Source organism: Melospiza melodia, chromosome 8 (genome assembly GCF_035770615.1).
Source record: "Melospiza melodia melodia isolate bMelMel2 chromosome 8, bMelMel2.pri, whole genome shotgun sequence".
In the NCBI taxonomy this organism is placed as follows: domain Eukaryota; kingdom Metazoa; phylum Chordata; class Aves; order Passeriformes; family Passerellidae; genus Melospiza; species Melospiza melodia.
The window spans coordinates 28,224,054-28,247,551 of record NC_086201.1 but is presented as its reverse complement, the minus strand read 5'-3'; the positions used below and the strand labels follow the sequence as shown (position 1 = coordinate 28,247,551).

At 39.0% G+C, this 23,498-nt stretch overlaps 1 protein-coding gene across 2 annotated transcripts in view; it reads right to left on the bottom strand.

The window, feature by feature from the left end:
- Positions 1–23,498, bottom strand: part of HECW2 (HECT, C2 and WW domain containing E3 ubiquitin protein ligase 2) — a 143,761-nt gene that overhangs the window by 12,566 nt on the left and 107,697 nt on the right. For both annotated transcript variants that reach the window (XM_063162472.1, XM_063162473.1), the window contains 9 exons: positions 21,364–21,498; positions 18,556–18,658; positions 17,430–17,526; positions 13,860–13,943; positions 11,937–12,046; positions 8,376–8,496; positions 6,260–6,373; positions 2,507–2,659; positions 369–467 (listed from right to left, as the gene is read on the bottom strand). In XM_063162472.1, coding sequence (XP_063018542.1) covers positions 369–467; positions 2,507–2,659; positions 6,260–6,373; positions 8,376–8,496; positions 11,937–12,046; positions 13,860–13,943; positions 17,430–17,526; positions 18,556–18,658; positions 21,364–21,498 — 1,016 coding nt within the window. The remainder of the gene's footprint in view (positions 1–368; positions 468–2,506; positions 2,660–6,259; positions 6,374–8,375; positions 8,497–11,936; positions 12,047–13,859; positions 13,944–17,429; positions 17,527–18,555; positions 18,659–21,363; positions 21,499–23,498) is intronic.

Here is a 23,498-nt window from a genome sequence, read left to right as displayed (position 1 = left end):
AGTTATGAAGTGATTCATATCCTATCCTGTGAGTCACTGCATGACAAAAGAATAAGAACTCTATTAATATCTGGAATAAGCCCACAGCACCGCATTGTACCTCTTCAAGTCTAAGATTTTGTAGAAGAAAGCTAGTAACAGGGCTAAAACAAAACATGAGGTTCTCATACAAATCACAAACAACATTCTGAGGTAGTAGAAACAAGGAAATTTTTCAAAAAACTCATGGATTGAAATCAGTTTAACTAAGTTATAAATAATAGCCTATCTCCTTTGTCAATACAGCATCATAAATGATCCATACGCAAAATGGCATCTTTGATGGGGAAGGAACCAAACAAAAGAGGAGACAGAACAATTCTACTCACATTCGGAGGAGAGCTTTATAAAAGGGTCTTGTAAAAAAGGCATCCAGCAAATACTGATGTATCAGAGCAAGACCAAGAATTCGACCACTAAACCTGAACCTGGAAGAGAAAGAGTTACATTACAGTTGTGATACTGAATCTTTGTGGTTGGTACTGCTCTGTCATCAAAACTTGAATGTATTTCCAAACAGCATTATTAAATCAGACAGCTATGTCTAAATTGTGGTATTTTTTGTTTATTTCTTGGGTTTCTTTAACATTCTCAGTAAGGCACAGGGAAAAAAAGGATAAAAAATGCAAGACTGCAGAGTGTGGAAAATCCCTCAGATACCTAAGTTACAACTGCTCAAAAATGTCAAATCCATATTTAACCCAATCGGCCCCTGCCAGAGCAGCCATAATAAACGCATTATCTCCCAAAATGATAGCCACAGTCTATTTTTATTTCACACCCCTACAGGATTAACTTGTTTTCATGTTATAGAGAGGCCAAAGGTTTTGCTACTCTTTCCCTGGCTGACAGCTCATGCTGCCTGTCTTTCCTACTTAGAGGAGCTCCTTGCTCCCTCTTCTGACTGTGGTTAAGGAGTTCTCTGTATATTTTCACAAACAGCGCCAGAAAGTTTTTTTATGTATAGCAGTGCCCTCCAGACCTATGTCAACAGGATCTAAATCTCCTTCTCTCACCTCTCTCTTCCCTTATTATCTTTATTTTGTTGGGTGTGTAAGGAGGAAGTTTGCCAGCGTTGAGAACAAATGGCAGCAACCTTGAAATAGGAGGGTCTTTGCAAATATTCCCATGAGAATCAAGATTCATTGTGAAAGCTCTTCCACAATTCTAGAACTGGATTAAAGCCTAGTGTTTGTTTTCAAAGTAAATGTTTCTTGAACTTTCTGTTTATGCATCCTTAACAACATTTTTATTGGAAAAAATTAGGGCTTTATGATACCTGCTTGTACAATGTTTGTAAGATGAGGATGTGACATGCAGAGCCTTCGCCTTCCCATGCATAAACTGCTTGTCACAGCTGCATTTTCTGAATTCCCCCTGGGGCTGTACAAAACCAGCACTCTCTGAAAGAGATAGGGGTCATGCCTCCTTCATTCCCCAGGTCTCTGGCCCAGCACTGCAGAAGCCAGGGATGAATAAAAAACATTGGCAGAAACTGCACAGCACATAAGGGCTTTCTGTCACCTCTGCACCAGGCTGGTCTGCCTTTCCAATAGAGACTTGAAGTACTGGAGTTAAACAGGCAGGTTGCTTCCACTAACTGAACTACCAAGCAGGTAATTTTCTTTTCATTTGTAAAATTAGTAATGAGATTCCCCTCTGATACTCATTCTTCATAACTGGCCTTCAAAAAATAAGAACTCAGTGCATATCTGTCCTACAGAGATGAGCAGTTGTCATTCCACTATTAATGTAATCCAACTACTTGCACAGCAGAATTCTCTGTTAATAGTCACAGCACAGCTTTACAGATTTATGGTGATGCCATGGCTTAAATCAACTGAGGGTGATTTAAACTGGCTTATAATTGTTAAAATAGGATTATGCAAAAATCCTCGATAACTATTTCAGAAGCAGAGGTAAATTTACAGACTGTTTCAAAGCTGTGTGATCAGCAATCTCCTCCCTACCCCCAATGAAGATATCACCACAGATCTCCTTCCAATATGTATGCTGGGGGTTTTCCACTGAGGTAATCTCTGCACTCTTTTGGAAGATTCAAACAAATTACATATAGTAAGTAATACATGCCTGAAACCTCCCTTCATCTCCTTAGCTGACAGAAAGTCAATGTGTTGCTATTTTTTCTTGTTTTTTCTAATACACAAGAGGTTAATATTGCTTTCATGAAATGACTACTAATGTACAAGAAATGCAGGGAGTTGTGTTGTGAGACAATCCCATGATACATGCTCCAAATCATAATTTTGCTGACCTTGTGAGAAACAAGATCATTTAAAAACCACAAGAGAAACCAAAATCAGGGAAGTCTAAAGAAATGCAATTATTTTGCTGCTGGTTACAAAGATCAGATTCTGTGTTACATGTCTGAGCAGATTTGAGCAGTTGTTCTACAAGTGGGAATAACAGAAAATGTATGTGAAAAACAAAAGAAAAGAATTCTTACCACTCATGGTGATTGTCTACAAATGCAGACATGGGACTTATTTGTACTGTGTAGGTATCATTGGCTGAATATTCAAACAAACCATAATATGGATTGAAGAGCTCCCTGGACACCAGGAAAAAAAACTCTCTTGATGGTCCACTGTAGTCCAACCTTTAAAGAGAAACCTGACATTACTATCAAGTAAGAACCTTTTTTTTAATCTACATTCCTTACACTATATTTTGATTAAAATTTCGTAAGATTTTAACCAAAACCCTTATCCGTGCATATTGCCTAATGCCAAAGTATGTGGAACTCTCAAGGGACTATTCTAAAATGGAATGGCTTGGAGGACTGGAATGAAGTTCTCCATGTGGGCTGCACTCAGAAAAAAATCTTTGGCTCCATCTGCAGTGGCCTCTGCCACAGGAATATAACCAAATAATTGGGGGTGGGGAGAAGGCAAATCATGAAAAGAGCCAAAATCAGACTTATCTGCATCTGACAAATTAACAATGAAAATAAACAATGGTCATATTTTGTCTTTGCAGACTGCAACCACAGGACAATTGGAGGGATAATATTTGTGTTCTCCCTAGCAATATAATCTGAGATTACTTCAGTGATTTATGTTTCTTGGTCTAAATTTTCTTGTCTGTCTTCCAAACTTGAGTGTATTTAAATGTCTTTTGGAGAGTGCACTTCCTTTGTTGGGTTTTTTTATTTATTGTTTTCTACTTTTTTCCCCTATTTGAAGATTCCAGTACTAATGAATCTAAATAACCTCTTCGTCCTGAATGATAAACAAATTCATTGCTGACAATGCACTGAGACTGAATTGTGACATTACTCTGCAGGTCACCAGTGAAATGAGTTAGGTATGACATTAATGCTCTATTAGAGTTGGAAAACAGAAAACTAGTTTTCCAGTGGGGAGCAGAGACTATTATAATCCTAACAAAAAGAAAGATACATCTTTTATAGATAAAAGACTTAATATTTGACTCAAGTACTAAGACGATGCACAGACACAGGTACCACAGAGAAGGTCAGCTTTCACAAAAAACTCCTACTACAAATGTTTTGGCTCACAGACTTTTACAGAAGACAACCACAAATGAGAGTTGTTTATGAGGATGAAGCTGTCAGGAAAGTAAAGGCTAGGTGCCGTTATCAAGCTGAGGACAAACCCTCTTCCCTCAGCTGAATAAATACATTTTCCCTTCAGTCACTTGGAAGCATTTCACTTCTGTTAAGCTTCAGCAGTGAAGTACTGAAACAGATCCTTACCCTGGCAAGAAGGGGTAGATCCCATCAACAAATTAGAGAGGAAAAAATCAAAAATGGTTTGACACCATGGACAACTGTTGGATCTTAATCTTGGCACTAATACCAGGATCAAGCAAAGGTTCGTCTGCAAGATTCTTGCAAACTTCTGGGATAATCAGACACACTAAGAAATCCTGAGATAGAAAGGAAACTGTGTGCTTGACTATCAGGCACTTCACACAGCTCCCTCTGTATGCAGTTACTGTGAGTCATGTTAAATAAATCAATCATGAGAGTCCTGCACTGCCAGTCAGATTTATCCTACAATTAAAGGCTTGGCACAAGGGTGAGAAAACTTCATACGAGAGGTATGCAACCACACAACAGCTGCAACTGTAGGGCATTTGGATATTCAGGAGAGTAATATGTTGTTGGCAACATGACTCATGTCTCCTAGGAACCACCATTAATATTTCAGATCTACCACACTTAAATGCAAAGCAGCTTCTCCTAGTAGTTCAAAGAACTCAGGAAAAACAAGGAACCATATTTTTTCTATCTAATTTTTTGTAATTTATTACCAAAATGAATGAGTGTATAACAACCATTAAATGAGCACCACAATTGGTAAGTATAGAAACTGAAGATTGGAGGAAGATACACATTATGAGACTTATGACAGAAATCACTTGAACAGCAACAACCATGTCTGAGTTGCCCCACTTACTATTTTATATATTAATAAATCAAGAGTCACTAAAATGTTGTATTATGTAATTATTTCCTTACCCATTACTTTATGACTTATGTCTCTTTACCAAGAGCAAAAGAAATGCAAAAGTAAACTCCTACTTACACTGTTAAAAAAGGAGGAGCAAATAGGAAACAATTAACTTTCAGTATTCCTCCTCTCCTCCACCCTGACCTGTCTTTCTTCACCTGGCCAAATGAAGAGTTGGATGTGATACATATCCTTGCACCATCTCTGATGAAACAATACTGTTTGCACACATCCTTTCTTCATTAAAAATACAGATGTGCAAATAAAGGACTGACGTCATTTTAATTTCCCTTTGCTCCTAATGAACTGATTCTTTTCCATTAAGGCTAGAGTCTCATGTAAAGCTGGATACAATGGGGACAGGAGGCGTCACCCCCATTTCCAGGTCACTCCTCATGCTGCTGAGTGGTGAAATGCAAAATTCTGACATCCGATGAAAAGAAATGGTGTATCTGGATCAATCTCTATCTCATGTATGATTTAAAGAATTTCCCTTTCATTTTTAAATCTGATTTGAGGCTGTAGCTGTGAAAGTAAAGGCTGGTAGGGGCTGAGAAAGCAGGCCTTGCTCCTGCATCCCCACCCTCCTTTGTCAATACAGCATAATCTCATTGTGCACCACCTTGCCATTCCAGTTCTGAGTTTTTCCTCAGACAGCATGGTGATATTATTTATATGAACAAGTCCGCACTTGGCTCTCAGCTGTTAACATTATTTTAAGACTTCACTGGATCTTTATTAACACCAAGTGCTTCAGGGTGAATTTTAAACAAACAGTAGGATTTAGAGGTTTTCAAAGACATATTAATTTTATCTAATCTTGTAGGAGATGTTTCTATTACAACTTTGCATTTTAAAGACTCACACATTGCATGGCAATAGCCCACACTACCGCATTCCAAGTGCTGTGCTGCAGTTGTCTGAATATCATGGAATAAAAGTTTGAATATTTATAAACATATTCATGAACTGTTTCAACAACAGACAAGTGGGCTTTAAGGCCTGCCAAAGGGGGCACAAATCAAGAGACAAAAGCAGCAAATAGTACACTGTTTCAGTTTCACTTGCAAAGGAAATCTAACCACATGTTGCTCTGCAAAACACATCTCACAACCTGTAACACATTAGACTTTCATTAGACACAGACTGAGCATTCTCTGAATGTGACTTTGAAGCGTGGGGAATATTTGGGGTTTTTTAACAACTAGCAACAGCCCAGTTGCTTTTACTTGTGATGTAGGCCCTGGCTTGAAGAAGCAGTGAGCCCCTTCTGTAGTACTGAGGGCTTTCTGCTCCCAGTGTCTCAGACAGGGCTAAATCAAGGACTGAGCCCATAGCCTACTCTGAAAGCACACTCCCTCCAACAAATGGCAGCTGTCTTTTGGTAAGCCCTGGAGACACAACAGCACTGAGAGAAAAGAAATATGAATAACACAAGAAAGCTGTTTGGTTTTTAATTTGCTTTCCCAGCAACATTCTGAAACACACACCAACTACTGGGAAAATTCACATAACCATTCACATTACTTCTGCAAAGGCAGGACATGTTACATTGCAAAATGCTTAAGAAGCCATCTTGAACAGCTGTATGTTCTAGGCTTGTGTATGTGGCATTTCCTGACCACAGTTGTTCCTCTTTTCTCTCTAGAGAACAATCTGGTGAGAGAGGAGCTGCAAGACACTGTGTTCTCAGACCACAAATACTTCCCTGTTTTACTCACCCTTCTTCCCCAACAAACGTGACATAGAGTTTATTTCTCTGCAGGTCTTTTCTTGAGTAGCCCATGATCTGGTTAAAGGCATCTTCTAACAAGTGATCTCTCCTGATGATTAATCTGAAGGGCAAAAGTATTTTGAAACAGCAATTTGTGAACATGAACCACATCTGGAAACAACTATTTACACAGCAGGATAATAACCCGGGTGATTTCAGAGATACCCGTTTCTGCTGGATAATTTTATTCAGATCAGGAAGCTCCTGTTCTCCTCCAATGTTCTCCCTTATGTTTCAATAAAATGTCCCTTGTACACTGTACATTGTACAAAAAAGAGTAGTTTTGTTTTGTCTACCTTGGTCCTTCCTTAAATTCTTAAGCAGAAAGGTCCTAAAGCTGGCATTTTCATTAAGTCTGAAATCCTTTTGTAAAGCTGGGCCCCTAAGTGAGTTTAACTGTGAGCAAGAGTCTCATCTTTTCTGTAAAAATCAGCCTCTTAACACAGAAAAAGATAAAACCATGGAAAATCACAGTATGGTAAAGCCAGAAACACACATCTCTACATTATCCCTGAGTGCGTGATGGTACAAAAATTCCAGAAGGAATGGCAATTATTTGTACAAAACCCCACTTAAGCATCACATGCGAAAACACAATGTATCTTCTGAAAGAAAAATTGTGAAAATGTGTCATAAAGATCTAAAATAAGAGGTGAAAGAATCCTCCTTACTTAAACATTTTATCCTCTGCCAAAAAAAAATGTGTTCAATTAGTTTCCTGAGACTTCACTTGCTCTATATTCAAACACTGCCTTCTGTGTGTGCCCATCAGCCAGCAGCTGCTGGAAGGCAGCTGAACCCACCCCAGCTCCTGCAAAGCCCCTGTGGCCCTGCAGAGCCCAGTGACTGCACTGAGCCATCCTGCCAAGGACATGCAAGGGGAGAGCCTGGAGCTGAGCAGGCACCTGGGCAAAGAGGAGACCCGGGCAGCAGCAGAGCTGTGCTGGGCCCTGCTTTGAACAGGTCAGTGCTGTTGCCTGGGAAAGCAACCCAAAGAAAACTTCCATTCACATGTCAAACTACAGCTTAAAAATCTACAGTGTGATGGCAAATAGGTCAGGGGAAAAAAGGGTGTAAGAAATGGAACAGATTTTTACAAGGAGCAAATGCTCCCCACCAGTTGTTTGCCCAAGCATTCAGGACAAAGCTTTCATAGATAAGGCTTTAACTGTTTATGATTTCATTACATTCTAGGCAGACATTGCTCAATCTTTGCCTCTTAAGGCGTAAACAACAGCATTTTAATCCCATTTCATTTTTGCAAAACTTGTAACAAGCTCACATGAATGAAGTCTGAGCTTTGCACAGATTTCTGCAAAATAAGAGAAGTGACTGGCTGAAGGAAATTTAAACAAAAAATAGAAAACCCCTTTTTTATAATAGAGGAAATGATTAAATCATGTTCTAGTGCCTCATGGCTATGAGTTTGATAACTGGCACAAGACCTGGTAATTTACAAAATTTTGAAAGTATCTTGTGAGAACAATTCTTATATATAACAGCACATAATCACATGGTTAGCTAATAAATGAAGAAGTGAAGACCTCACTCCAAGTATTCTACCATTCAGAGTTCTAAAATAAAAATATTACCATTTTTTTTAAGGCAATCTTTAGAGTTTAACAACATTTAATATATGAATCCTCTTTACTAAACAGGACTGTGGTATCAGAACAAACAATGATGTACAAAAGATACGTCTCTGTAATTTTTTTTTTAGTGGAAAAAGATATGAGAAAATGTAACTGTTTATATCATAATGGAAGAATTCAGATGCCTCCTGTTCTGCAGGCCTCTTCCCAAAGCTCTTTTTGCACCATATTGGTAATATTGTCTGTACAAAAACATAGTTGGAGGAAGCATAGAGGTGCTCAGAACTTGCTGTACCCTCTGCTATGAATCACATGCTGGCATTAAGTCTTTTATTACAGGTCTTCTATTCCCAGAAATGCCTGGGTAACCGTAACATCTGCATTCCTTCTAATGGGAAGAAGCTTGCAGATGTGCGAGGCAAGGCAAGCTGCCTGAAAAGAAATCCAGTTTCACGAGATGCTTCAACCTACTTCAATTTCCCTGGGCCTTGTCCATATCCTTTAGTCTCCAACTTCCTGTAGAAGTTCCTCAGCTTGGCTTCAAAGTCTCTTTTGTATGGAGCTGGAGCTCGGGCGTTGGCACGCTGAGTACCTGCAGGGAGCAACGGGCACAGAATGAGCTGTGTGACACCAGCTGATGGATGTCCCATCTGCTCCTGGGAAGACTCCTTCATAGCAAGAGATATGCATGGTATGTGTTTGGTTTAGTCACCTCCATAAAGAGTAAAAGCTGCATATCTTCAAATCTGCTCTGCAGACTTTTTGGTTGCTCACTTCTAATAGTATCATCTTTCAAAAGTAAATCTTAAAAGAGCAAATCCAGGTCAATGCAAAAGATGGATTTTAAAAACAACGAAGCAACTAGAAAGACTTTACTTTTTGTTTTTCAAGTGCACTTTATGTCTTACCTTTATAATAGTTCATATAATAAATGTTCTGTTCTGGTTTTAATATTATCAGGAAAACAACAACTCAGAAATGAAGCAAAAATAGGCTGAACTCTGCATTTCCCATGATGACTGCACCAAGAGGAAGAAGGAAAATATTTGGAAATTCCTTAGTGGAAGATTTTCCCTGGGGAAGTAACAAGGAAGAAAAATGCAGGAAGAATGGAAAGACTACCAAATTTAATTTTGTGGAACTTCTAATCTGTGGCTGCAGAAACATACATGATGGTCATGTAAGGGAATTTAATTTTGAAAAACTGGTTTTGAGGGTCAATTTCTTAAAACCAAGAAGAGGTGAGATCTGTACACAAAAAAAAAAAAAAGGCATACCCTACAACTGCATGGACAGTGTATACAAATCAGGTGTTTAGTCTCATCTGTTCTGAAAATGGCCATCATTAGGACTTCCACTGCCTCCCTGGATAAATGACTTCCGCTGCTTTGATTGTGAGGCAGGGTGCCAAGGAGGCAGTTAAACTCCTTCCCTGCCGCATGGCCGTGTAGACATCCTACAAAAAATCTGGATGATGTTTAAAATTTTTCATGCCCTAAAATACACATAAGTTGCCAACTACTTCTCTGGAACTAGTGGTCACCTGTAAAGCACTGAAAGCACAAATGAACAGTTTAGCAGCACTGTTCTGCAGAGTTCTGTCTTTTACCTCAGTTCCTCATGCAAGTTTGTTTGTGGCTCCCTGCATGAAGCTAGGCCAATACAGAAACATTGAATGCTACTGTGGGGAAGGCATGTGAATGTAATGTTTCAGGTAAAACAAGAGAGGAGGTGCATCCGTTCAGCCTCTGTGGGCAGAGAAGGGGAAGGAGAGCAGCCACAAAGGCCATGGGTCTGACGGAAACGGCGACAGCACATCCTGCGGAAGTGGGGGCTGGAAGGAGCTGCAGAGTCTATCTCTGCACAGATCAGAGACAGCCAGTGAGCTCACTAAGTTGAATGCCATTTAACAGGTCCTTAAAAGACCTGTCCGACCAGAAACGCACTTGACACTTGTTCCAGTCTTCAAGTGAAGTGTGGGAGGATAGTAAATATCACGGAATCTGCAGGGCTCCAAAAGAAACATGAAGGATCCCTCTGAAAACACAGATCATGGTCATTGATTCTTCTATAGCAGTTTTCCTCTTTTACTGAAAGCACCAAGAGCTTCTAAAGGTACACTGAGCTGAAATCTCCTGAAAACTTACAGAAACAGTAAACAAGCCTTTTAACTATTGGCCTTTTCCCTCTCTTGTTTGTTTTGCTTTGGGTCAAACTATGTACAAAAATGCAGTCACCAGAAAAGGCAACAAAAATTTACTTTAATGTTAACCCCTCAAGGAAGCTAGATTTTTTTGAAGGGTACCACAAAACATGAATCTGATAACACATTATTCATGGTTCAGAGATCAGCATCATAATATTCTGTCAGCACATGACAAGTTCCTCACTGCAAATCAGATGCATATGCCAAGAAATTCCTGGGCAATTATAGTAATTACTTCCGCCTTGGGAACAAAAGATGTTAATGGAAGAGCTAAAACCACCAGTGATGTGATAATCATAGTTGATTTTCAAAGAGCTTATATTCTGAAGCAGATATAAAGAGTAGCTTCATGACTATTCATCTTTTCCAAAACAGAAAGTACAAGTGATTGTGACTGATCTGAACAATGGATCCTTAACACCCCACCTCGTGCAGTGCAGCACAGCCAGCTTAGCTGATGAGAAAAAACAGAGCCTCCACAGAAACATGGGCTATTTACAATTTCTCATCAAAAAAGTCATTTGTACACCAACACAAACATGCACGCTTGCAGACTGAGAGGGAGATTCAATGGTCTCTCTATATTTTTCTATGAGCCAGAAGAGAGATTACAATTTTAGGGAGAACAAGACTAAACCCATCACTGTTCCTTCTCTACTGTCTGCTGCTACTGTGAGTAAATGAGAATATCACATGTAAAAGACTGAGCATATTTTGAAATTACTTTGTTGGAATGAAACTATGCCCAGCATGCTTTGGTGCACATACCAGTGATTAAGAAATCTTAACTCTGGAAGCCAAAACTGGTTTTATTTGTAAAAGACTGCCAGGTTTGCAGTTGGAAGTAAGATGCATACATGCAGATCATTCCCTTCTTGTCAATACAGGGAAACAGTTATATCTAAACCATATACATACTGAAAGTATTAATAAATGTGAATACTGTATTTCACTGCTTCACAGAAAGCCAAAGATCATTAAAGTCTTCAGATAGTTTCTTCAGAGAGATCTTACAGAGGTCCTTTGTCCAACAGCAGGAAAAGCTACCACATGTTTATGAATGCATTTAATTTGATTCCATGAAAAGGCAAAGCTTTTTGTTACTGAGGACTGGGAAATGCCCATGAAAATCACAGTTCTTCCTCTGATAAAAACTTCTTGTTGTCTGTAACTATCTAGAGTTGCTTACACTCTAAATGTTCTCTATTTATCTATACTTTTGTTATCAAATTTGTAGAAATCCCCTTAAGTCACTTCTGATTTATCTGTTATCATGAGGAAACTAAGCATAGCAACATCTATCAACATGGCTTTCAAATGGAACCTGTCATACTTGCAATAATTTAGTTCTAATCTGCAACTCAGAATCTGAAATATCAGTCTCCTTCCATTCTGACGTGAATATTCAGACAGCTGCAGTATGCTATGTTTTGAAATTGTGGTAAAGTATAACAAGCTGGCTTTTATATATAAAATTGTCCCTTATTGCCCCACAGCCCCATTACATTGCCATTTTAATTTTCAGCTATTAGATCCATGCTTTAAATCTCCAGGCATCAGGATGCTGGCATGAGCAGTCACTTAGTTGTTTCACACCAGCGAGAAACAAGTCTGCATGTTTTTTTACAAGTCAGAACAAAATCACAACCCCTCAAGTTGCATACATCCAGCAAAACATCTTGTGAGCCAAGGCAAAGGTTCAAGTCTGACAGTCAAATACAATTGGACTTGTTGACTTTGTTCAAAAATAGTTCTAGATCTTGTCTTATCAAGGATGAGAAGTGGTTTCATGGAGGCCCTGCAGAAGCTTTGCCTGAGCAACTTACCTGGAGAGTTCTGAGGTGAAGACACCGGCGAGCCTCGCGGGGACTGGCAATAGCTGGGATGAAGTAAGGCATGTGGCGGCACATATGACATTATCTCCTCCTCAAACAAGCTGGCAAAAAGGAGAAAAGGAGAAAGAACATGTTTATTTGAATAAATAGCAGGTTTCACTTTCTAGGGATAAATCTCTAGTTATTAACCTGTTTTCTTTGATAGTCACCTATTTTCACCGTGCACACTTTAAGTGCTACAAAGTATTTTATTGCCATTTCCTCAAGCAGATTTTGAAAGTACTAGAAAGCAATAACTGCTATTTGGTTATTTCCTCTCAAGGTTAAAATATAGTTAATCAGCCTTAAAAATTCATGGGCCACTCTCTCTTTTTTTTTTCTTTTTTTTTTTTTTTTTTTTTTTAATGTTCTCATTACAAAGGGGTCAATAACCTTACTCAGAAACATTCTAAGCCTCCAGGATTAAGAATCACATCTGAACTTGTTAAGTGTATTGACTGGTAAGCTTGTTAGCACAACATTTTATGTTTAATAACAGTCCTATTAAACATTTTATGTTTAATAACAGAACCAGGAATCACATCTAGCATGTTCAAGCTCAGCTACTTCATGCTTCATCTATTATTGATACACAACTTTTTAAGTGAAAAAACTCAAACATTCTGCAGCCTAATCACTGCTTCTGTGTGTGTGTGCGTGTGTATGCGTGTATGTATGTATGCATATGTACATATATTAAAATTTCAGTCTTTTCCCAAATTTGACAAGGAAATCCAAAAAGGGACAGAATATCTAATGTCAGAATGGATCTGGTATCAAAAGGTATTTTGAATGTGAAACATGACACAAATAAACTGTTGCAATAGTACATAAAAATCACTTTCAAAAATTGAGCTATAGAAAGAACTGTAAACCTGTCTTATCCAATCCAATGCAATGAAAACAATGTTCAAACAACAGATGTTTTTTACAAAGTCTGCTCACCAAACAAATATCTAGATTTTTTACATGGACTTTTTTAAAACGGGTTCTTTCTCACAGTTTCTTTTGCAGTCATGGCCATGTGATGTTTTCCTCCAAGTTACACATCTTAAAAAGTTTCTTAAGAAACAATATTTACATTTCAAAAAGACCCAGGCATAGATTTAAAAAGAGATTTTTTAATAGCTGTAATAACTAGGAGATTTAGGGACCAGAAAGGATTATCATTATGCAACCTGGCCTCAAAATACAACTGCTAATGTCAATTTTATTTCACTAGATTCCATTTTAAAGGTACCCATGAACTTCTTGATGAATTTTTACAGTGGATGAGAGGACAGTATCAAGATAAAAGGGTTTAATTTTAGCAAAAAAATCTGCCTGATTTTTCAAGTTAATAGCTTAAATGAAAAGTACTAAAGAATCAGCTTCCCATTTTCTGAAGTCTAAGAATATTGCCTTTACAAAAGGGGACAATGCTTGAGAGCAAGTGAAGAGGCAAGAGAGATATTAAGTAATAAAAAGACCTCTCAAGTATGTGCCTTTACAAACAGGCACTTCCCAAAGCACAGTAATAAACAGATGCAGTCTAAAAGTAGCACAAGGCTCATTGATGAATAAAGGTCTGAGCTGTACCACCTTTCTAAGCATCAGGGCTGGATGCAACAGGACAATTACAGGTGGTCTGGGCAAACCCATATGAATCACAAGTAGCTGAAGGTCGCACTTGAAAAGTGTGACATTCAACTACCATCTAGAACTGAACATGATGAAAATAAAATCTGAGCCTTGAGCTGTAGCTCTCCCAGCTGCAACTCCAGGGAGGGAAAGGGAAGCAACTGGGTGACATCATCAGCCCACACTGCTCCCTGAAAGCTCCTGAGTGGCTGCCACAAGGGGTTCCACATGTGCTTGGGCAGCAGCAGTGCCTACCTGAGTAACATGACAAGGTCTGCATCACTGGATAAACGCACCAGCCCAGGTGTTCCCTCTGTCCGGATGAACTGGATCTTCTCCCTGTGTGAGCAAAAAAAGGCTTTCAAAGTACCTTTTGCAAATAAGGCATCAATGTGTACCACAGCAACGAGTACAGAGTATATCAGAAATCTCTGGGTTATGGTTTTCCCTACTTTTTTCCCCTGCCACAGCAAGCCCATGTGAGCAGTAAAATACTACAACCAAAAAGTTAATTTGCTCTGAGGAAGGATGCTCCCATTGCCCTCATCTCTTCAATGCTCATGTGCTTATGCTCTGGGCAGGCTTCTTTTACTCCAAAAGAGTAAAAAAAAAATCAATCCCAAAAATTCACACTCAAGTCCATGTCTATTAATTCAAAGCAGGAGGCTGAAACCTGTAAAAATACATTCCTATTGCAAAAATGAGTTCACTGTCTTTCTGAATCTCTGTACAAATGTAAGCCATACATTACAATGTATACTTGTGATTTTAAAGCCAGCGTTTTCATACCACACTGCACTTAAGAGATCTTCCAGTAAAAACATCTGCAGTACTTCTCCCCTGTATTTCATCTAAACACATATCCTTTCTCCTAGACCCTGTTTGGTGACTGTGGAATCTATGCATCCTAAGTTCTGAGCATGGTAACACACATAATTTTAGATCTATACTGAATATAATTCCTTGAATTCTTATTACTTTTCTCTGCTGAGCCTTTCCTTGCATTCTGTAATACAAGTACATCCTTCATATTTTTTCTCTATCGGTATGATAGCACAGCAGAGATAAATTCTAATTTGTCTTTACACTTCTGGAGGAAAAGAAAACAAGAACCAAACCTATGTATTAAAACCTAAACCTAGTCCCAGTTTGAAAGGAGAAAACCCCCAAACAAACAGAAAAGACCTCTGTGTGAGAACAGCAGCATTAGCTCAGCTCACAAGTCTGTCTACACCATGTCCTATTACCAACACTGACAAGAAGATCAAAAACACTCCATGCAATTGGCAGGGACATCTGGACACTTCCAGAGCCCACTTCACTTTACACTGGTGCCCAAATGGCAAGGCTGGAGGAAATAAATGGTGGATTATAAAATATATCTCAGTGTTCGGTTGTCAGCAACACCAGAAACCAGAAGGACATTTTCTGGGTTAACTAATATATGCAGCCTTCCAAATTATTGCAATGCATGACTTCTTGGTGTTACCAGTGAGAGTTGTGATTTCAGTGATTTTTAAAAATATATATGCCTTTTACCTTCCATTAAACTATAAATTATATTTAATGTATAACAGGTGCCTTTGCCTGAAGCCCTTTACATTATTTAGCAGCCTCTCAGATTTACCTGCAGTGGCCTGGAAGAAAATTTAATCTTGGCAAGATGCCTAACAAAGATATGGGAAGTATAATGTTCCCACTCCACCATGAAACTTCTGATCAGCAATTTTCTACATGTAGTATACTTTCATTTTATATTTTAATAGACTCTCAACTTCTTATCTCTTCTTTCTCTAAGGTAATGAGAAATTATTTTAGACAGAAAATGTCAGAGATCTTTTCAAATTATCTATGTCCTTCTCCACTGGCCAAATACTGATTTTCCTCCTCACCTATGTAATAATTACAATAATATTAATAATAGGAATATTCAATATAATTATAATTTCACTTCAACTGCACCGAGGTCCTCAAAGGAAGAGATCACTAGCAGTTGTACTAATCACTATTAAAAAAAAATTACACAAAGAATTTACACTGAAGGATTTTAGTTAGGGCTTAATTTTTCAGGTGTTACAGTAATGTCCATGGAGTTGCTTAGTCTCACGGTTGCTCTGTGTCAAACAGACATGGATTCCAATAATTTGCTAAGTCAGGGTCTTTAAAAGACTAACTGGGAAAAACAAAACTGGGATATTTATAAAAATTAAAATCTTACTGAAGCATCAGCTCTAGAAGAATATAGGAGAAGTATAATGGAAGATAATTTACGCTAATCAAATTAATGACTTCAAATAAATGGGACCATTCAGCTGAAGAGAATGGCTTTTCTGACCAATCCCATTCAATGTAAAAAAAAATTATGTTCATTAAAATCCTCAATCAGTCTGCTGAGGAAAGTCAGTTAAGGCATATATCTTCAGTCTCCTTCCAAAGTAAATGTGCAGAAGGACATATAATCTCAATCAAATTAGGAGGTACAGAAAATCCTCTGATATTTCATTTCTAATCTGAAACCCAACTTTTCTTGAGAAATCAAGTTTGTGGGAAATGATGCATCTGTAATCAGGAAGCAAGGTTCTGCTAGAAGCAGAATCGGGGAATACCAACAAGCCTTGTGAGCAATTTGAACTTTAATTTGTTAAAAAAACCCACAACACACATGAAGAAAATTACACCGATTGCTATCAGACTGCAGGAAATCAAGCACCCTGGGAAAAAGAATATGAAGCAATGAAACTACAAGCAACCAGAAATTGTTTGTATGCTACTTCCCTGCAGATTTCAAACCAAGCCTGGTGGAGGAAACTTGCCTGCAGTGATATGGGTACAAGTGTTTTGACATGCTGAGAACTGCAGATTTCTGCTGTGTTTTCTAGAGAGCTTGTATTCTGCTAGTGTGTTGGTTCAGGTTTGGCAGCTAGGATTTCTTTAGAAGGTTAACCACGTCTTTAACACATCACAAACTTGTTATGCTACACATGGGGAAACTGCAAAATAGGGTAGCTTGCTGAATTTTGGGAATTTGCAGGACACAGAGGAAAAGGGATCACTAAGTAACACAGAACAGAAGAAAAATGAGTACCAGGGCTGGCTGCCATGCCACCCAGTGTGGGTAGAACTCTGGAACACAGCACTGCACAGGAGAGACACTGCCAACAATCAAACCAAGTTTTTAAATGTAGTGTCCAAGGAAGAACAGATACATTCATTTCAGTTCTGGCCAATACTATCCAAGTTGCTGGTGTTTCCATTTCCAAGTCCAAAGATATGAGGGAGTTACAACAGCCACACAACAAAGATCATCCTTCCTCAGATCTTGTGGCACTGTGCAAAAATCTGTAGATGTACCATTTTGTAAATTTTGGAGAGACATAAAAAATTCTGATTGAGGTAAGATTATCTCCAGATGTCATGAGGCCAGGACAGCCTTTCTGTAAATGTGCTTTGCAAAGATAAGGACAAATCCAAATGCCATTCTGCCTCATGCTCCCAGCTGAATGAATGGGCACATTTGCTGTGCCATCCAGCTGTCTTGGCACATTAGGAAGACATCAGCAAATCTCTTATGCCAGTTGTTCCAAACATTTTCTTGTAGGTACCTTTATCTGATAATTAAACATTATCTCTGTTCTCTCCAACCTTGTCAAAGCAGACTGTTACACAGAAATACAGTGAAAAACTATTTCCCACAGCTTTATAAATATGTTTGAAGTCATCAGAAGTCTACATTCTGTTATGTTTCACTGTTAATTAATGAAAGTAGCTACCTGTAATTACCATTTTTACTGAAATGAGAATAGCAAACTTCACTAATTTTCTTACCTGAGTGAATGATTCCTGGTAAGATCTGGCTGGCGCTCTTGGAGAATTTCAAAGATATTGGGCTGCCGCAGAAATGCAACTATCTTGTCATTGTAAGCTGAAAACATTCACAAAAATATCATGCTGAAACAAGGAGATCCCAAAACAAAGGATGACATTCCTTTTGAGTCTCCAACAATAATTACACACTTATGACACACTTCACTTTCACAGTTTTAAGTTTAGAAGTACTTGGTTGATACTTTTGTATGTAAGGTTACCAATTCTATTGTCTTTTAAGGAACACATTTCTTATGATTATGAACCAAATCTCATTGTAGCATATCCTTTCCACTGCTAACAGCTATAATTCTGTTAGCAGTTTCTATTATATTTCATCACTCACACTCTTAGCTAAGGTGAAACCAGAAGAGTTATTGTTAGTATAAAATTGCAGGGACCTTGGTTTTCACTGCATCTATTCTCAAACATTAAGCAGCCATTGGAAACACCCATATAAAATCCTCATTAATGGCTGAGCCCGTGAAGCATGCACACCATGTCCACGGCAAGGGGGAGGATTTAAATGGGCAGAGGTTTTCAAGTAAACATGCCACAGTACAAAGAGCCAGTTAGAGTTAATCAGATTAATTTATCTTGATTTAGCACAATGTGACAGCTGTTAGATTTAACAAGCTACATTCTGTACATGGTGGCACAGAAGTCAGTAACTCTGTGTGTTTGTAACTGAGATGAGAAGTTAAGCTAATGGCTAATTCCAAGCTGATTAACACTTCCTGTAATCTTGCCAAAATAGATGCTCACAAGTTGTGGGAAAAAAAAAATGCTAAAAATCTCTGGGAATACATGGAGTCCAATTAGGATCCAATCTCATTCCCTGGCTTCAGTTCATCCTTTGAGCACACAGAGTATGTGAGCCAGGAAGGTAAAATACATCACTTATTTAGTTCTGCACACTTCCAGCTCTGAAAGTTCCAACTGAACAGTAGGGAAATGCAGATGGACAGAAGGATCATAACAAATGGCAACTTCCAGCCATCCCAAATAAATGGAAACCCCTGCAGTGCACACTGCCAAGGCCCCTCAGTGATGGAGAACTCTGAGCAGAGGCTGGATGCTGACATACCCACTGGAACCACATCCTGGTACTGAGCTCTGCTGACTGTGTTAAATGTGCTGGATGGTCTTGGCAAAACAGGGGGTCCTGAATGGCGGGAGTCCTCTCCGACCTGAAAACGTGCAAGCAACCACAGTGAGTGTCTCTGTGCCAGCACAAGCACTCAGGTACAGAAAAGTGAGAATTTATATGGCTTAGAACCAAGCACATGCATCAAGGCTTTGCTTGATCCCCAGTAACCACTGCAGCAGGAAGCAGCTGTGCTGCTAGGACAGGTACTAGCAAAACATTATTTAGCATACTGAACCCATAAATAGAAAGAATCAAAACTAATGCAAAATTTACTGTATTTTTAAACAGTCCCGTAATTAATGGACATCTTTATCTACATGAAACATTCTGGAAACCAAATTCTGCTCCTTCATTAGCACCTCTATTACCTCTGTGCATGAATGCAGTTTCCCTAAATTTGAAGTGGAAAGAAGTTTGTGGCTGAAGCCTCAAAGGAGAATAAAGAAGTGAGTTCACATTCAGGCATGGCAAACAAGTCCAAAATTGGTAAAAACGTGGCTCCTAGAGTAATTCAGAAACACTGATATGTTTTTCTAGTATTCACCTTCTAGACTTAAAAAAAATTCCACGTGAAGAATTTTTAGGGTAGAACCACAATATAAAATTGTTCTTAGAGGCATTTGTCATGTTAGGGCAACTGCTGTGGTTAACTGCATCATGAGGTTTCAGATATTTCTCAGTATTCAGTATTTTATCTCTATAAAACATTTGGTCAACATCTTTTTCATGCTGCTGGACCTCTTTGTTTACTTCTCCATTTATCTGCCTACATGTAATGGTTAGCATTTGAACTGTACTCCCAAGCCTCAAAGATCTATAAAACATCTAATTGCAAAAGATCAAATAATTATAAAAGGTTGCTTTTGAATCCAAAACACAAAGCAGCAAAAGTCCCAAGATATGTCCCAAGACCTTTTTGCTCTCTCATAATATTCTTTCAGAAAAATGTCGAACTATTTCCTGTTAGGCAATGTGCTGGAAAAGGAATGCCATTATTATTAGCTCCAGCTTCACACTGTAGTTCAGCTTTAGCTAGAAAGGCATTCCTTACACTGGTTCATGTTTGCTTTAGAGCATCTCTGTAAAAATTGGGTCAGTGGCTTCAAAACATCAAAGTTCATGGCAAGTTAAAGCCAACGAAAGTATTTTGATTTTCTTTTTCATTAAATACTCATCTTTTGCAATAATGTACAGTTCCTTTATGCAACAGCTTAAAACACGGAAAAAATGCAAATATGCAATATGCAATACGTAAGCCCTAAAGTGCAGAGGAAAAACTGGTGTTCAGGTTCATACATATGTAAAAAGAACATCATTGCATCATTAATACTAGAATGGTAATACTGTATGGAATTGCTATGCTTGAGATTCCTATCTGGAATTAATTCAAGCAACAATTGTAACAATATCAAGGAAACACTTCTAAAATTGCATATAGAAACATGGTTAAAGAATTTCATGTATCTAGATGGAGTGACAAATTTTGACATGCAAGCAGTACCATGTATATGAAATATATATGATCATTTCTTGTTGGATAAACTATACTTGTTTTGCAGCACTGACAACTTCAGGAGCATGGCTGGGACAAATACCTGTTTTAAGTGCAGAGCTACTGGATGCTGCTTAAAGAGAACTAATTTGGGTAGATATTGGGTAAAATCAAGACAAAAAAAATTCTGCTGTGCTACAAATCAATCAAACAGAAATACTTGCTTTACCCTATTCAAGATCTAAATAGCTATATGAAGGTATACAGCTTCTTGCCTTATACACAACATCACCAAACTGATGGGAAATGCTATTTAAAACCATTTGCAAAATATTCCTGACACTGGAGAGGAGCTGACTAAACCATGTTCACACAAGATGTGACACGATACGCAGCCGGTGCTGTGGCACTCGCTGCAGCTCAGTGGAATCCCTGTTAGAGAAGTGGCAGACAAGATTCATGTTTGCTCTGAAACAGAGGCCTGGCAGACCTTCATCTGCCACAAGACTGAGCTAAGAAAAGGATAAATCAGATAATTTCTCTTGCTGTTCTGAATTGTATTATATTTAATTGCTGGCATGGAATAGCCCTCTCCTAAAATGACAACCTACAGCCGACAGTATGGAAGTTTTTAAATAAAGTACAACTGAAGTCCAAGTCACTGCACATACACAAGGTTACAAGCATAAGGAAGTGACAACAACACTATGGGGACTGCCAGTGAAAATGGTGCATGACAACATAACAACAAAATAGTGTTTTCCATGTACTTCTGATCAGAAAATAAAGATTAAATGTATATTCAAAGGCATATAGCAGTCTGATAAAGGCTGTATGTGGTATGATTTTTTTACACTTCATGGGTCAGCTGCAGAACTAGATGTATAGTCACACATGCATCTTTTCCCCCATTATTCTGCACAGTTATGTATGAACACACTTGGCAGACACCATGCTAGACAATGCACATTGTGTCAGTCAAAGACTGGATACAGGAACCAGTAATCTGTAATCAGATGCTCTCCTGTGGTTAAGTGGGGTTACTGCGAATTCAAAATAAGTAAAACTCACATTTGACATTTTTCCTCTGAACGCCTACATGTTAAAAGCAACAACAGCTAGTAGAAAAAATAGTGAATCCTTACAGATGACTGGTGCACTGTTATGGAAGGATCACGCACACGGAATGCTGTGAAAGGGGCTGGTGGTGCCCCCAAGGAGGAGGAGGAGGAGGAGGCCCAGGCCGCACTCACCTCCCCAGCGCTGTGGCTGCGCTGCCGGGTCAGGTGCTGCCGATGGACCAGGGCGCTGGTGGGCCGGCTGCTCTGCAGGGGCAGCCGCGGGTCGATGAACGTCGTGGTGCGCGAGTTGTGGTCCACAAAGAAAGCCTGCAAAGGACACACGAGACAGAACTCATCAACACTGGTTTCATTCATTATGTCTGAGGTTAATGCCCATTGGGGATCCGGGTTTCATTCCATCAGGTGGGGCTGTGGAAAATCTGTTACTGTGGCTTGCGTTTCCCTTCTGCAAAAGGAGGACAATACCTTTCCATCCCACCCAAAGGGATGAATTGTTTAATGCCTTACATTGTTCCTGTCTCTAAAGTCCTTTGAAATTCTCATCTGACAAGCATCAGAAGTGGGAAGCTTTATTATGACTGTCAAGAAGAGAAGACTTGAATATTTCATAAAAGTAATCCTGGTGTATTCTCCTTTTCATTCCCTTATAAGAAGCTAAAAAGGCATCATTAAGCAGCAAACCCATTACCTTTTGTGAAGTATTTACCATATAATTATGAACACAATTGGCTGTATGTATGTCAAGTGTATGCTTGCATCCAGTGATGAACTATGATTACAGACCAACAGGGATTTTTGCCGTATTTCTGCTACAGTTATTCTAAGTTCATTGACCTTTTTTTTTAAATCAAAACAAAACGCAAAAAAAACCCTAAAGCACTTCCAGAGCAAAAAAAAGACCTCTGAAAGTCAAAAAGAAAGGTCAACCAACAACACAAAGATGATGGCAACAAAAAAAATTAAATCAGGCAATTGATGAGAACAACCACATACTGGCCAGTCAACCATTTGCTGAAAACAAGGTCACAGGGACATGTATCCTGGGAAATTAAAGCCTTCTACAATTCTACCCAATTTGAACCAAAAAGGTCTCTAAGCCCTGAAATTTATACTTTTTGTAGCACCAGTGTTGCACTTGGAAACCAGCAATGTTCTATTTCAACACACTCTGTGTTTTCTGTCACAATACTGGAAACATGTGGAAGTGGCAAGAAAATTCCTCAGTTTTGAGCAGGAGAATTACAGGAAAGTGACATCTGGCTCGAGGAATCAAAAAATCTGGACCAGCAGAGTGGTGGTCAGGGACTGCAGGAGCCATTTCTGTGTTTGGCTACCAGTGAGGTACTTCAACCACAATTCCACAAACAATTTATTCCTGTGGTGTCAGCAAAAGCAACATTCTCATCTTTCCCTCTCCCGACCACTTGTTTCATCCTCTGTGTGCCCTTCCTGCCTTGTGCTGGCACAAGTGTTTGTGTAGCCATGCAGTGAACCCATCAGGGGCTCTGGTCCAGGCTAAAATTACTCTCCTTTTGTCCCTCTCCCTGCTGGCTCCTCTAACCTTGGTCAGCTCACCAGGGATGAGAGGAGAGGAGAGCAGAACCACTTTTCTGGCAGCAACACCAGCTTCTAGTATTCATGGAATCATTGTTTCAGATTGGGAAAGCCAGACCAGAGCAAATGCAATTCTTCTGACTGCTGTGAAGGTAGGCAGACAAACCAGTGTGTCATGCTATACAGCAACTAAATGCCATTATGGACTGCAGTGGGAGAAAATGTTCATACTTCCATTTCCCAAGGAAGGAGAAGCATATGGAGAGACACCACAGTTGCAGAACCCTAAAAGTGTTCCAGAAAAGAGCACCAAGCCTCCTGTAGCCCCAGCAGCAATCACCTGTAACCTGTAGCTTGTGCCTACAAGGAAGGAATCCCATCACCTGACCAGTAAGAACCCTGTTCTGACCATCTGACATAGTCACAGACATGCAAGTGAAACTGTTTCACAGTTCAAACACTGTAAAGTGTTTTGTTAAAGTGTCAATAAATGAAATTTTAATTGCTACATCTGAGCCTGATGTCTACCCTGCAAACAATGATGCCACCCTGCAGTGCAGGTATACAGATTAGAGAATACAAAACCAGTGAGAAAGAACAAAATGAAATTTATATTTGGGGCCTGGCAGATGACTGGAAGGGACTGCTGGAACACAGCCAGTCTTTCTGAAATTTTTTCTCCTGATTGGTAAAGATCTACCTACTTTACTAGCACGTGGTTGGTTTGGGGTATTAAGCCCTTCTATCTGTTT